At 36.4% G+C, this 15,914-nt stretch overlaps 1 protein-coding gene across 2 annotated transcripts in view; it reads left to right on the plus strand.

Moving 5' to 3' along the window:
• LOC117339159 (protein FAM53A-like) overlaps positions 1 to 13,116 on the plus strand; it is a 70,105-nt gene extending 56,989 nt beyond the window's left edge. For both annotated transcript variants that reach the window (XM_033900582.1, XM_033900583.1), the window contains 2 exons: positions 710 to 769; positions 6,043 to 13,116. In XM_033900582.1, coding sequence (XP_033756473.1) covers positions 710 to 769; positions 6,043 to 6,354 — 372 coding nt within the window. In that variant the 3' untranslated portion in view covers positions 6,355 to 13,116. The remainder of the gene's footprint in view (positions 1 to 709; positions 770 to 6,042) is intronic.
• Positions 13,117 to 15,914: the final 2,798 nt, after the last annotated feature.

A 15,914-nucleotide genomic window follows, 5' to 3' on the forward strand; every position in this document is an offset into this window, starting at 1 on the left:
TATTACCAGACATGGACTTATCACCAGACATGGGCTTATTACCAGACATGAGCTTATTTCCAGACATGGGTTTATTATCAGACATGGACTTATTATCAGACATGGACTTATATATAATTATTACCAGACATGGACTTATATATAATTATTACCAGACATGGACTTATATATAATTATTACCAGACATGGACTTATATATAATTATTATCAGACATGGACTTATATATAATTATTACTAGACATGGACTTATATATAATTATTACCAGACATGGACTTATATATAATTATTACCAGACATGGACTTATATATAATTATTACCAGACATGGACTTATATATAATTATTACTAGACATGGACTTATATATAATTATTACCAGACATGGACTTATATATAATTATTACCAGACATATGCATGGACTTATTATATTTACCAGACATGGACTTATTACCAGACATGGACTTATATATAATTATTATCAGACATGGACTTATATATAATTATTACCAGACAGGCTGATTATGTTGGGTAAATAGGACATGGGACATATATAACTAACAAGGATTTAAAAGTTATCAATATGGCTGACTGCAAGTGACAACTAAATGAAATATTGAGTTTTTGTAATTACAACTGTTGGTTGTTATTTACCGAGTACATAATACATTGTGTTATGTATATATTGATGATTTAAAACTCTCTTTACAGACAGCTTATCAACACATACCCCGGTCTGAATCGCTGTCGTCACGCCAGGGTCTGAAGGAGGTAAAGAAATAGTTTTCAGTTTGACAATGTATAAAACAAGGTCAGTTTGGAATTGTGTTACTCTGGTGAGAAAGATGTCTGTTCATCAGTTACAAGGTTCCTACGACCTTGACCTACATATGTGGATATACTGTGTATATCTGTTCAGTGGTATTGATCTTTTAATTGCTATCATCGATCAGCTCTTTGCTTATAAGTCTGAAAAAGTTCCTCTACTTTGGTCATCAATTCTAGATTTGGTTTCTTTGATTCGCTGGCAGATAATTCAAGCTTTCCATATATTGTATGAAACGAAATATTGATATGCTGTTATATGTAAAATAAATTGTTAATCTTGGCGTTCTCACTGACCGATTCCACAAGCATTGATCATTGTTAAAATGATTTTTTAATGGCGCTGCCATGAACTACAGTATTATGTTGTACTCATCAATGGTGTACGTACTGGAGGTGTTATGCACCAAAACCTTTGTAAACAAAAGAAAGGGAATTAAAATCTGCCTGTTATAACACCATTATTATACAGAATTACCCCTGGTTATTGAATAATTTAGCAAGTGTTTGTTGTGTGGAGTTTTGCTTCAGTGATTTTTAACATCTGCGTGTGTCTGGGGATGTGACGGCACATTGTCCTCGATCAGCTGTATCAGGTAGCTCATTATTGTGTACTGTCGGTGGTGAAGGCCGATGATGCTATAACACTACTGTCAGTAGTGAAGGCCGGTGATACACTATAACACTACTGTCAGTGGTGAAGGCCGGTGATACACTATAACACTACTGTCAGTGGTGAAGGCCGATGATACACTATAACACTACTGTCAGTGGTGAAGGCCGGTGATACACTATAACACTACTGTCAGTGGTGAAGGCCGGTGATACACTATAACACTACTGTCAGTGGTGAAGGCCGGTGATACACTATAACACTACTGTCAGTGGTGAAGGCCGATGACACTATAACACTACTGTCAGTAGTGAAGGCCGGTGATACACTATAACACTACTGTCAGTGGTGATGGCCGGTGACACACTATAACACTACTGTCAGTGGTGAAGGCCGGTGATACACTATAACACTACTGTCAGTGGTGAAGGCCGGTGATACACTATAACACTACTGTCAGTGGTGAAGGCCGGTGATACACTATAACACTACTGTCAGTGGTGAAGGCCGATGACACTATAACACTACTGTCAGTAGTGAAGGCCGGTGATACACTATAACACTACTGTCAGTGGTGATGGCCGGTGACACACTATAACACTACTGTCAGTGGTGAAGGCCGGTGATACACTATAACACTACTGTCAGTGGTGAAGGCCGGTGATACACTATAACACTACTGTCAGTGGTGAAGGCCGGTGATACACTATAACACTACTGTCAGTGGTGAAGGCCGGTGATACACTATAACACTACTGTCAGTGGTGAAGACCGGTGATACACTATAACACTACTGTCAGTGGTGAAGGCCGGTGATACACTATAACACTACTGTCAGTGGTGAAGGCCGGTGATACACTATAACACTACTGTCAGTGGTGAAGGCCGGTGATACACTATAACACTACTGTCAGTGGTGAAGGCCGGTGATACACTACTGTCAGTGGTGAAGGCCGATGATACACTATAACACTACTGTCAGTGGTGAAGGCCGGTGATACACTACTGTCAGTGGTGAAGGCCGATGATACACTATAACACTACTGTCAGTGGTGAAGGCCGATGATACACTATAACACTACTGTCAGTGGTGAAGGCCGATGATACACTATAACACTACTGTCAGTGGTGAAGGCCGGTGATACACTATAACACTACTGTCAGTGGTGAAGGCCGGTGATACACTATAACACTACTGTCAGTGGTGAAGGCCGGTGATACACTATAACACTACTGTCAGTGGTGAAGGCCGGTGATACACTACTGTCAGTGGTGAAGGCCGGTGATACACTATAACACTACTGTCAGTGGTGAAGGCCGATGATACACTATAACACTACTGTCAGTGGTGAAGGCCGGTGATACACTATAACACTACTGTCAGTGGTGAAGGCCGGTGATACACTATAACACTACTGTCAGTGGTGAAGGCCAGTGATACACTATAACACTACTGTCAGTGGTGAAGACCGGTGATACACTATAACACTACTGTCAGTGGTGAAGGCCGATGATACACTATAACACTACTGTCAGTGGTGAAGGCCAGTGATACACTATAACACTACTGTCAGTGGTGAAGGCCGGTAATACACTATAACACTACTGTCAGTGGTGAAGGCCGGTGATACACTATAACACTACTGTCAGTGGTGAAGGCCGGTGATACACTACTGTCAGTGGTGAAGGCCGGTGATACACTATAACACTACTGTCAGTGGTGAAGGCCGGTGATACACTATAACACTACTGTCAGTGGTGAAGGCCGGTGATACACTATAACACTACTGTCAGTGGTGAAGGCCAGTGATACACTATAACACTACTGTCAGTGGTGAAGGCCGGTGATACACTATAACACTACTGTCAGTGGTGAAGGCCGGTGATACACTATAACACTACTGTCAGTGGTGAAGGCCGGTGATACACTATAACACTACTGTCAGTGGTGAAGGCCAGTGATACACTATAACACTACTGTCAGTGGTGAAGGCCGATGATACACTATAACACTACTGTCAGTGGTGAAGGCCGATGATACACTATAACACTACTGTCAGTGGTGATGGCCGGTGATACACTATAACACTACTGTCAGTGGTGAAGGCCGATGATACACTATAACACTACTGTCAGTGGTGAAGGCTGGTGATACACTATAACACTACTGTCAGTGGTGAAGGCCGATGATACACTATAACACTACTGTCAGTGGTGAAGGCCGATGATACACTATAACACTACTGTCAGTGGTGAAGGCCGGTGATACACTATAACACTACTGTCAGTGGTGAAGGCCGATGATACACTATAACACTACTGTCAGTGGTGAAGGCCGGTGATACACTATAACACTACTGTCAGTGGTGAAGGCTGGTGATACACTATAACACTACTGTCAGTGGTGAAGGCCGATGATACACTATAACACTACTGTCAGTGGTGAAGGCCGGTGATACACTTTACCCAGCTATATGTGTCGGCTATAACACTTACTGCTATATTGAACCTTCCCACAGCATGTTATGTCAGGAAAATTGTGTCAAGATTTTGAAAAGTAGTTTATTAGAATCACAGCTTTGTCAAGATCAGCTGTATTGTCCAGTCAAGGTCAGGTGTATTGTCCAGTCATGGTCAGTGGTATTGTCCAGTCAAGGTCAGTTGTATTGTCCAGTCAAGGTCAGTTGTATTGTCCAGCCATGGTCAGTGGTATTGTCAAGTCAAGGTCAGTTGTATTGTCCAGTCAAGGTCAGTGGTATTGTCCAGTCAAGGGTGGCTGTATTGTCCAGTCAAGGTCGGTTGTATTGTCTAGTTGAAGTTCAATCAGCTGTATTTTCCAGTCAAACGTCATTTGTATTGTCCAGTCAAGGTCAGTTGTATTGTCCAGTCAAGGGTGGCTGTATTGTCCAGTTAAGGTCATTTGTATTGTCCAAATAAAGGATTTCCCTATGATTGGTTTTGATGTGTGTCAAGATTTAATGTCATACAAATTGGTTCTCCATAAGACTTTTGCTGGGGATTTCTTTTTAGGCCTCAAGGTCAAAGGTCATGGTTGTTGTAAAAAGAAATTGTTTCCGCTTGATAACATTTAGTTCTTGTGGGTTGATAAAACTTTTAAATGAATGCAGTATCTTTTTGAAAGAACTTTGGTTTGCTTTCTAGGAATGAAGTTCAAAGGTAAGGACACACTGTCACAATATATAGAAAATCTGTGTTGAGCTATAAGTAATGAAAATTTCTTGTGCCATAGATCAACTTAAAACTAAGTCATACTCTGGCTACATATTGAAAGTACTTGATTGGGATTGCTTTTAATGTTGAAGGTCAAAGGTCAATGTCATTTGCTATAAACTTGGTTTAAAGCTTAAGGTTGTAGCCCAAGGTTGCTGATGCCAAATGTAGAAAAATAGTTGCATCAGGTAATTTGTGTTTAGGGTCCACCAACCACAAACTTGATCCAGTTCTACTTAATTTGCGTATAAAAGATTAATTTTTTCTTGGACCAATCAAACCCATTTGATAACAGATGACACACACACTTCAGTGTAATCTTAATATACTGTACCTGTAACCATGTGTAAATGTAACGTTCGTAACAATTAACATACAAAGTAACAATGAGAATTAGCCGTGTAAATATCTAAAATATAAAAATGGAATTGCCTTTTGAAAATGGCTGATTGACGGAGTAAATTAGTTGTTAGATTTTCAGAGATGAGGATTCAGTTTGACAATAATAGCAGTTTTGTTATTGGTTGCTCACAAAATCTGCTAATTTAATGTCCCAGAATATTCATGACAACAACATATAAAGAAATAACTCATTAGTGGTTTGTGGAAAATGGTCATGTTTTTGTCAAACCCCATATTTGTTTGACCTCCTTTGAGTGTATCAGATATACATGTATTTATATCCAGTTAAAACAGGTCGGGACATAAAAATCAAAGAATGATTATGGTCAGGAAATGATCCGCGAGTGGACCGAGGCTCCATTCAGAAAATGGTGGTAAAGGAGACAGGCCTATCAGTGTTACATTGCGTTGGTTTGGTTGATATCTGCTGTACAATAATTGTATAATGACACCCATAAACAGACATACAAAGAGCTATTAACCTGGAACACCTCCGTCAGGCAGGTCTAGGCTTCGTCAGCTGATCTAGATCTGTCAAAGGACGTTACAATCTCCTCTCACCTGTAAAAACTAAGCATCGTTGTTTCCTGGCCGTCAGTAAAAATACATACCACTTCAATGTACCCTAAAGTACATGTCTTAATTTCCATGAACCCATCAATGAAGATCATAGGAATTTATAATAAATGTATCGTTTAATGATTTCCGTCGGCAAATGGTGTATTGATTTTATTAATGCTTTTTTTCTCGAAAATGCTTAGTTGGTTTCCTATTTCGTTGTGGAAACCATTCATAAAAACCAAATAGGTCAGTCCGTCTGAATGTTGCATATTTAGGAGAAATCAGAACCTTCAAGGTGAAGGTCATCCGAACATTCTGATGAATGAGATCATTTTATAAACGGAACTATCTACATCATTGTTCCATAGTAAAAACAATCAATTAAAGGGATGGTTTTTCAATTTATTTGCAGAAACGAGTTTCAAAATTCCATGAGGAGCTTGAGTCTGTCATGAGCCTAATGCCGATTGCAAGTTCTCCAATGGATACCGATCTGCCAATCAAACGGATGATGGCTGCAAGGAACAGCCCAATCAGTGAGATGGACAGTGGTCGTAGTGACAGTGCTGAATTCTTGGACAGTGAAGCTAGTGACAGTCTGAGTGAGGGGCCAGTCAAGCTCCTGGGGGAAGCATGTGAGGAATGTGAAGATGGGGACGATGAAGTGGAAGAGATATTCACACTACAGGAGGACCTAGATCTAGAGCAGATAGAAAACCACTGATATTATACTTCTTAAGTATATACACTGATATCACACTCCACAGAACAGACACACTGATATCACACTCCACAGAACAAAACACACTGATATCACACTCCACAGAACACACTGATATCACACTCCACACAACAGATACACTGATATCACACTCCACACAACAGATACACTGATATCACACTCCACAGAACAGACACACTGATATCACACTCCACAGAACAGATACACTGATATCACACTCCACAGAACAGATACACTGATATCACACTCCACAGAACACACTGATATCACACTCCACAGAACAGATACACTGATATCACACTCCACACAACAGATACACTGATATCACACTCCACAGAACACACTGATATCACACTCCACAGAACAGATACACTGATATCACACTCCACACAACAGATACACTGATATCACACTCCACAGAACACACTGATATCACACTCCACAGAACACACTGATATCACACTCCACAGAACAGATACACTGATATCACACTCCACAGAACACACTGATATCACACTCCACAGAACAGATACACTGATATCACACTCCACACAACAGATACACTGATATCGTACTTCCTAATACACTGGTATCATGCATGTACTTATACTGTAGATAATTGTTAATATCATAGAAATCTTTGTGGTGATTTTATGTCCAAACAAGAACTCAAACATTATTTATTGTAATGTACCTTAGGTATTTTTGCCCCATATCAAATTTTTACCAATAGTTGTGAGTTAAACTGATATATATATTGGACACAGTCACACATGTACATGCCTCCCCGTTCACTTACAATTTACTCTGGGTTTATACTCTATACAACATCACAAATAAATTCTACTATACATAAGTGTGTCAGATTACACTCAATCAAGGGCACACATTGAAATGATTGATACAAATTTATCCTCTGAAGATTGGTCAAAGCTGTGTATGTAAAGGCCAGTTACTGTCACATCAACATATCTCACAAGACATGCCCCTCAATAGCTTCATACTATCCTTCTCATAGGGTTTCCCTAGTAGTCATTAGGCTTAAACTGGCGAGATGTGACTAATAGAATCTAACATGGGCCTGTTCTGTTGACAGGGATATCTCAACCCGATTGTAAGAGTTCTCATGCTTGCCAAGTACTGGCCAGCCGAACTCTTGGGTTGATAACTCCCTATTCACGGCACAGAACCATATGTGATTATCTTTCTCCCATCGTAAAAATGTAACAAATTGTAAGGTGAAACCTTTCCATCGCCCCTTGAATGTCCCGTGAAATGTGCATCAAAAATGATGACTATATAAGTTTGCGATGTGGTTATGCTTCAGAAAATCACGACGCTATTGCTATTGTGAGTTACATCACATGCCAGCTACAATTTGTATCTTTCTCTACCCGGTGTTAGATAGATTTATCCCTTCACTATATCAACCACAGGCTCACCCTCTTAAGTCTGAGAAAAAAGGATTTGATTGGCTGGTTAAATTTTGAGGTGAACAAATAATTGATATTTCTATTGGCCAATATTTAAACTTTTTGAGATGCAAATGGAACTGATATTTTGATTGGCTGACAACACATCATATGTTTCTTACTATTTGTGACTTGTACATTAAGTAGGAATTTTGGAGGTAATATATTTCCATTGTCATGGAAATTGTTATGGAGATTATCACAGAGATTGTCACAGAGATTGTCATAGAGCTACTTGTTCTGTCAAAGATACAGACCAAGAAAAATTTAACAAATAGGCAATTCTTAAATAAACATTTTCATAATTTTTTGAAAAAGATAAAAAAAACTTGAAGCAATAGGTAACTTAAAACTAAGTAAAGCAATTTTGATTTTGAATACAAAAAAGAAATTCTACAGTGAGCTTAATTAACCTTATATTGTGATGTAAAAAGATGATTGAAAACTTATTTTTTGTATGTGAATATTACCCTTTGAATAACAGTGTAGAATTACATTGATGCTAAAGCAAAATCCTGCAATATAGAATTTTTAACACATATCAGTAACTAAAATCCAGCAGCACAGAAACAAATCAGAGACATCTTGTAGTTAACTGATAAAGCAGAGAATGGTCAGAAATTTATTGGTCAGTTATGTTGCATGGTTAGACAATAATCTTATTGTAAGTAATTTGGAAAACTAGATTTTATTTTGTTCATTACTACACAGCTACCATTTACAAGAATTAAAGTTACAAACACAATATCTGCAGAATATTTTTGTTTCCTTTGTAATTTTGATTAAGTAGAAGCTTTATAATATAATTTCTGATGTTGTCAACTCTGTTTGTCAACTCTGTTTGTCAGCGCTGTTGTTTGAAGTCTGATGCACTTTACACAATAACTGACCTTGTCCCAGGTGAATTCACTTTTTTATCGCATTAGTACATGGGTAAAATTTATGTTTTATATATACTTTTTTGGTTTCTCTACCTTGTGAGAATTCTCTCCTAGTTTCTGTATAAAATATGACTTTTTCTCAGTGTGTGAATGGAGTGTTGAAATACAATGTCTCATTTATGTTATTTAATCCTGAAATCTTTAAAACATTTTCAACAGGGTCCAACGGATATATTTATATGCTTATATATATATATATATTATTTATTCCAATGAAATTACATACATTTTTATCCAAATAAAAAAGCACATGTGATATACAAGGTGAAAACAACATCATGAAGAAGAACTATATAATGTAATGTCATTCGTAAGGTGATTTATATTACAATGAAACCTGTCCAATCCGACACCTAACAAAGTAACGACATCAGTAAGGTGAATTATATTACAATGAAACCTGTCCAATCCGACACCTAACATTATGTAATGACATCCATAAGGTGATTTATATTACAATGAAACCTGTCCAATCCGACACCTATCATAACGTAATGACATCTGTAAGGGGATTTATATTACAATGAAACCTGTCCAATCCGACACCTAACATAAAGTAACGACATCAGTAAGGGGATTTATATTACAATGAAACCTGTCCAATCCGACACCTAACCATAATGTAACGACATCAGTAAGGGGATTTATATTACAATGAAACCTGTCGAATCCGACACCTAACATAAAGTAATGACATCTGTAAGGGGATTTATATTACAATGAAACCTGTCCAATCCAACACCTAACATAACCTAATGACATCAGTAAGGTGGTTTATATTACAATGAAACCTGCCCAATCCGACAGCTAACAGTCTGACTTAGTGGTTAAGTGCACCTTGTAAATTTGACACATTTTTGAACAAAATACAATGGTGATCAAAAACTTGTGTATTTGTCACACCCCATATACACATACCGATTGTAATCAACAAATGTCAACTGATGCCTTTTCTAATTTGACCAAAACAGTTACTCCTAAATGGTGTCCTATTAGACAGGTTTTAGTGTAAGACTTTTAAACAATCAAATATGCAATTGTGATCCCAAGTAACGGGAATATAATGATTTTTTAAGGCAAGATTTTCATGTTTGAAAAGAAAAACAACAAAATCAGTTGTAAGGGAAGGGAGATAACTCTTATATATGATTTTTACCAAATTACCTTATACCAGTAATATTTATTGAGGTGTAGTTGACAAGGATTTTTATAAACTCATCTATCTTGAGATTGTATGGATATATTTTTCAAATTTTATGTCAAACTAGTCCTGAACTGACAAAACAACATTTTGGCTGTTGTTTTGCTTCCATCCATTTGTAATGTAACTTATATCAAGTGATTTTAAATCGTAACTTATTCTGCATGTGATGTCCGCTGAAGCTGTCATGTACTAGCCTTGCTTTCATAAAGGCCCTGGATATGATAACCTACCGTATTAATCTGGAAAGTATTTCTCTCTCTACAAAAAAAGGGAAAGCACATTGTATCTCGATTCTAGTACCTGTGTACCTTGATTCTTACTTATTAAGATGGTACATGTGTACATTGATTCCTGTGAATTAAGACAGTACATGTGTACGTCAATTCCTGTGAATTAAGACAGTACATGTGTGCGTCGATTCCTGTGAATTAAGACAGTACATGTGTACGTCAATTCCTGTGAATTAAGACAGTACATGTGTGCGTCGATTCCTGTGAATTAAGACAGCATTCATGTGTACCTCGATTCTTATGAATTAAGACTGTACATGTGTACGTCAATTCCTGTGAATTAAGACAGTACATGTGTACCTCGATTCCTGTGAATTAAGACTCTTTTGAATTAAGACAGTACCTTTGTACCTCGATTCTTATGAATTATGATGGTCGTTGATCTGTGGAGTCAAGAGATGGTACATTCCAGTATGGGTGTGATGAGTATAAATGGCATGCTTTTGTTATGATAGAGATTAAGTTGCACTTTTCTATATCTATATGTTACTGTATTTGTCATTCTTTGTTAAAATTCTGCCTCCAGTAAGTTAACAATGTAAATGTTAGGTTACCGTGGTATGTATAGTATTGTCATGCTGGATTTGTTCAGTAACGGTCATGATGAGTACTTCAAACCCACTTCCTGTGTATGGTCATTTTCTGTATAGAAATGACATATGTGTGTGAATCTAAGCCAATACTATATAACTCTAGCATGTTTATAGAAACTAATCTTTAAATGAACATTATATATATGTTTTGTGGATGTATTTTAAAGTCCCATCTTGCTTCATCGTAGACACCAGTTCATCCATCATCTCATCAGAGTGGTCTCGTTGTAGTCATTGTTTCCAATTCACGACAGAATTCCATTGCACTCCCATGATATCCGTCATATTTCCATTACAAAGATATAACATGTTCATGTTTCAAGAAATTTCATTCCACAGGAATGTTTTTTTTAGGTTTTTTTTTTTTAGTTTTTTTATATTGTACAAGATTATGGAGTTTATATACAATGTATATGATAATGACTTTGTACCGATATACGGAAATTCCAATTACGGATTTAAAAAATTAATTACTGATGGACAAGAATTTTAATTACAAACTAACAACGAAGTTGTTAAGATCTGTTATGAGAAACAAGCAATTTAAAAAAGGAAGAAAAGAGAGACTTTTATTGAAGTTTTTTTCCATCCCAATCACGACATTGAAAATTTAAGTCTGTGAATTTATTGGATACAGCAGTATGTTCAACAGTAGTAATACACAAGGTTCTTTCTAAAGAGAAAACTGGACATGGATTGGTTTAGATGTTAGAAGTGATTCTTAACCACTTGCAAGTTTGTATTAAAGGAAGAATAGAGGTTATCATCATTTAGCTCATCTCAATCTGTATAATAACTAGAACGCCATTTAGATCAAATCATCGTGAATATCGTCATTGTAATGTAGATTGAGCATTCTTTAGCATAATACACAAATAGTTGTCACCTCTAGGCCCCAAACATACCTCAGTGTCTTAGTCGGACAGAATTGTAGTTCATTATAATATATAGATGCCAGTATTTCCATTGACTAACTGTTTTGTGTTATTTTGAATTAATTTGTATTTAGGAAAGGCTTGAACATTTTCACTGAAGCATAAATGTTTTATAACACAAACTTTCACAATGTTCAATCTTGTCAAGACATTTTTTTCTCTCATAAATATCCTCTTGATTTAGAAAATTTGATAACAATAAAAACCACAGTTTGTATTGTTTAAAAATGATAATGTTCAAATTGAACTTTACTCCAATAAATCTTTTTGTGTGTTCAAAACGTTCCCGTGTAAGATGATAATGTGGATGGATTCTGTTAGTTTTTTTTCTATTGCCATGACAAAGTTTATTTACAACTTTTCTACCACAATAGGTGGGTGTTATTCAACTCCAAAGTCTCGAGACATGAAATAACCATTACAATTGTTGAATAACATTCAGTTTATACCACACGTGGAATAAACTCTAAATGCGTTTTGATTGGTTGACACTTTGACCTTTGACCAGGGATGTTTTTTTAATCACATGGTTCAATGCGTTTTGATTGGCTAAAGATTGAAAGTCGATTCACAAGGTCCTGGTAATGATATAACACACAATAATTAGTTCACAGTTTTTGTCATATTTTTAAAGAAATATATATATTTCTATCAATTTATTGCTTTGAAGATAATAAACTTGTTCAGTATTAGTTATGATTTGTAATGAATTTTAATACTTCCACACATTTCTGAAATTGTCAGTTTTGCATATTAATTAGCAACACTTCAACTGATATTGTAAAAAGTAAACAAAAAACAGGTCAATTTATCCTTGAAATAACTTTACTATTGTGTTAGAAACAGGTCACACAAACTCGTGGTTGTTGTATATGGTATTTCTTTCACATTAGTTAGTTATTTTTCAAAAGTTACAAAAACTCTTGCTAAAGCTTATGTTTTTGTAATTTTTGAAAAATAACTTGAGTGAAAGAAATTCCAAATACCATATACAATGACTACAAGTTGTGTAACCTCTATTACCCTAGTATGTTAATAAACAACTTTTCCTTAGTTTGTTTATTTTTCCAGCCACTGTTGTCTCAAATTATAAAAACATACTATATCTGCAGATCTGTTTTGGACATATATCCTGTTCGAAAAATAATTGTACCTTTAAATGGACATGAACGTGTTAGTCAAGTAGGGAGAATAATGGCTTGTATGTCTGACTGTATAAACTATGTAATGTTTATTTAGCTGAAAACTATACATTTGAACAAGAATATTGACGTTAGTTTTAATGAATAAAAACACAAATGAATTGTCATTACATGTGTTGTTTTCTATTGTCTTCTTTGCTTTGTTATTGAATCTGATTAATGACTTTGTTTTCCATTCGTGGTACATGGAATTCCTAGCTGTCTGACACCTGTAGAAGATGTCGGGCATATATATATAGATAGATGTTATAAAAAGGACATAATATCCACGGTTTTTCCTGAGGCATTAAATTTACACACAATGGAGGAAATTTAGTAAAATTGAAGAAGACGGTGAAATCACTACCAGACATCTCGTGTGAATTGATTACATAATTTCAATAAAAAAAGTTCTATCCAAATTTAAGGATTTCAGGAAATTTGATGCAATTATATTTTAATTCTTGTGAGAAGAATGCATTACTGGTTCAAAATGATATGTGCCCAGCTAGATTTCATTACAAAACATCGCCGCATGTCCGAGATAATCCCTATGAGGTATGTAAAGACAGGAATTTCAACCTAAGGTGGAAAGAGTGAAAAGACGATTGTTCTGAAACAATTAAATGTCAAACATATATATGAATTCTATCTATTTTTTTGCACTACATTAGTTAAGAGATGAACAATAAAAATACTGCTTTCCTACTCGGAGTTACTTCCCTTCTCCCTACTATTTTATCCTTTGGTTTGTTTGGTTTGTTTTTGTTTAACGTCCTATTAACAGCCAGAGTCATTTAAGGAGGTGGAGGAAAGCCGGAGTACCCGGAGAAAAACCACCGGCCTACGGTCAGTACCTGGCAACTGCCCCACGTAGGTTTCGAACTCGCAACCCAGAGGTGGAGGGCTAGTGATAAAGTGTCGGTACACCTTAACCACTCGGCCACCGCGGCCCCACTATTTTATCCATCATTTTAAATGTAAATTCCCACTTTCTTAATCTAAAATTTCTTTGCACTCTTTATATGTTTTACAATCACAAGATTTAATGTTATTATGTCTTTGGGGTTCAAAGCAGTACACCCATATCTCGTCCCCTCTAAGTAACCCAGAACATTTTCGCTACATTTGTCTCTTTTTTTCTGAAGGTTTTCAGTACCCTTGGGAACGATCAGGCTCAAATTTTTTTTTTAAATTTCCAACACTTAGTAGGTAGTGTATGCTGCCTTGTGAAATGCAAACAATGAAACAGTCGTACCTCTCAGTTTAACTGATAGTCAGTCATCAATGCCTAACTTTCTAAGTTCAGTTTGGGCTCTGTTCATATTTTGTATGCGTACATCGCTATTTCAATGCCTTTGCAGTGTGCCAAGGGGCTGTACTATTTTATCGCCTGTAACATATTGATTGACATTTTATAATTTTGATCTCATTTGGAAATATTCCATTTCCTTGTTGTCTATGAAGTCGGACCTGTTCGATGCCTGTCGTCTAAAACTGACCATATATTGTATGACTGTATTCCATTCAGTCATTTATGTTGATACAGTTTTAACAGACCATTGGTTAGCTTGGCGTCTGGCGTCCATCCATCAACAATTACCTTGTGAACACAATAACTTGAGTAAATATTAACCAAGTTTTATAAAGCATTGTTTGTAGTCAGAAATTAACCAGATCTTGCATGAGTTTGAAAATATGAATTATTGAACTGTAACTTACAGAGTTATTGCCCTTTGTAATAATATTGGACCTTGTTAACAAGATAACTGAAGTAAATATCAACCAAGTCTGATGAAACTTTGTAGGCAACCATATATTGGGGAGGCAGTTCAAAAGTAGGAAAATATTTGATATATAACTTGAATAAGATTATTTTGCCATAATTACTGAAATATCCAGGGTAGAGATCGAGGGTAGAGATCGAGGCAGTCTTCTTGGCCTCTTGTTGATATACCAAGTGATTTCGTTTCGCTGTATGGCCGATGATTTCGATTTGACCTGATTTCTTTGGCAAATGTCTTCGATTTGGCCTAGATTTGTATGGCCGATGTATTCAATTTGACCTAGATTTGTATGGTCGATGTCTTTGACTTGACCTAGATTTGTATGCCCGATGCCTTTGACTTGATCTAGATTTTTATGCCCGATGCCTTTGATTTGACCTAGATTTGTATGGCCGATGTATTCAATTTGACCTCGATTTGTATGGTCGATGTCTTTGACTTGACCTAGATTTGTATGCCCGATGCCTTTGATTTGATCTAGATTTTTATGCCCGATGCCTTTGATTTGACCTAGATTTGTATGGCCGATGTATTCAATTTGACCTCGATTTGTATGGTCGATGTCTTTGACTTGACCTAGATTTGTATGCCCGATGCCTTTGATTTGATCTAGATTTTTATGCCCGATGCCTTTGATTTGACCTAGATTTGTATGGCCGATGTATTCAATTTGACCTCGATTTGTATGGTCGATGTCTTTGATTTGACCTATATTTGTATGGCCGATGTATTCAATTTGACCTAGATTTGTATGGGCGATGTCTTTGATTTGACCTAGATTTTTATGCGATGCCTTTGATTTGCCCTAGATTTGTATGGTCGATGTATTCAATTTGACCTAGATTTTTATGCCTGATGCCTTTGATTTGACCTAGATTTGTATGGTCGATGTCTTTGATTTGACCTAGATTTGTATGGTCGATGTATTCAATTCGACCTAGATTTGTATGGTCGATGTCTTTGATTTGACCTAGATTTGTATGGCCGATGTATTCAATTTGACCTAGATTTGTATGGTCGATGTCTTTGATTTGACCTAGATTTGTATGGTCGATGTCTTTGATTTGATCTAGATTTGTATGGTCGATGTATTCAATTTGACCTAGATTTGTATGGTCGATGTCTTTGATTTGACCTAG

The sequence above is a fragment of the Pecten maximus genome, chromosome 12, assembly GCF_902652985.1.
Source record: "Pecten maximus chromosome 12, xPecMax1.1, whole genome shotgun sequence".
Lineage (NCBI taxonomy): Eukaryota > Metazoa > Mollusca > Bivalvia > Pectinida > Pectinidae > Pecten > Pecten maximus.